This window comes from Tigriopus californicus, chromosome 2 (assembly GCF_007210705.1).
Source record: "Tigriopus californicus strain San Diego chromosome 2, Tcal_SD_v2.1, whole genome shotgun sequence".
Lineage (NCBI taxonomy): Eukaryota > Metazoa > Arthropoda > Copepoda > Harpacticoida > Harpacticidae > Tigriopus > Tigriopus californicus.
Window position 1 is genome coordinate 4,949,833 of NC_081441.1, and position 868 is coordinate 4,950,700.

Genomic DNA, 868 nt, shown 5'->3' on the forward strand with positions numbered 1-868 from the left:
ATGGGTCTGAAGCAGTGAGACACAATTCGAACACTCACCTTGTAGCCATACTTGGCCATGATTTTGGCGGCCACGCCCAATCCCGCTCCACTGGCTAGCGTATTGGCCAATTTGGTGGTGGATGGGCTCTCTTCTGAGGAGGCGTGACTACCACTGGGTGAGCTGACAGCCTCCATCAGACTGGGGGGCGGTGCGATAGCTGCTCCGGCGGAGGAGGAGGAGGATGAACTACCCATAGCTGTGAGGACGAGAAGAAGCAAAGAGCCACGAAAAGCGGCAACATTAGCTCTGAGAGTCTTTCTTCGCTTCGGTAGAAGAAGTAGTAGTAGTAGTAGAAGAAGCAGTGGTAATCACTGGCTTGGGGATTCAGGGCCGATGCATTGGGGTCAGCCGATGAAAGGACGAAAATTGATTCGAGAATTTAAGCGCTTACAGCCAGAATTTCGTCCCGAGGTCGATCGTCGGCCAGACCGGCTCCGATCGCGTCGCGAGCCAGAGGGGTCAGAATGATGGTGGTGGTGATGATTACTGTCATCCTCGTCCTCGGGATCCGAATAATCGTCGCTCATCTTGGGGCGTCGACCGAACCCTGAAGTGGCGGGGCTGAGTCCACTGCCGGTCAAACCCGAACTCGAACTAGGCCCGGACCCACCGCCCGAATCGGGTCGACGGGCATAGGGGTCGGAATCGCGAGAGAATCGCTCACGAGCTCGATCCCGGGCTGACTCAGAATACCGCCGTCGATCTTCATCCCGATCGCGTGGTGGGCCCGAAGATTTAGTGTCTTTCATATCTGTCAAGAGAGACACACCAAGAAAATATGAACACAACGGAACTCCCGGCAATACAAAAAGAGTGGCCAAGGCGT

At 55.4% G+C, this 868-nt stretch overlaps 1 protein-coding gene across 1 annotated transcript in view; it reads right to left on the reverse strand.

Annotated features, from left to right (window-relative positions):
* LOC131893532 (splicing factor 45-like) overlaps positions 1-868 on the reverse strand; it is a 2,964-nt gene that overhangs the window by 1,136 nt on the left and 960 nt on the right. Inside the window, exons 3-4 of the mRNA XM_059243588.1 lie at positions 434-793; positions 39-238 (exon numbers count right to left, since the gene is read on the reverse strand). Coding sequence (XP_059099571.1) covers positions 39-238; positions 434-793 — 560 coding nt within the window. The remainder of the gene's footprint in view (positions 1-38; positions 239-433; positions 794-868) is intronic.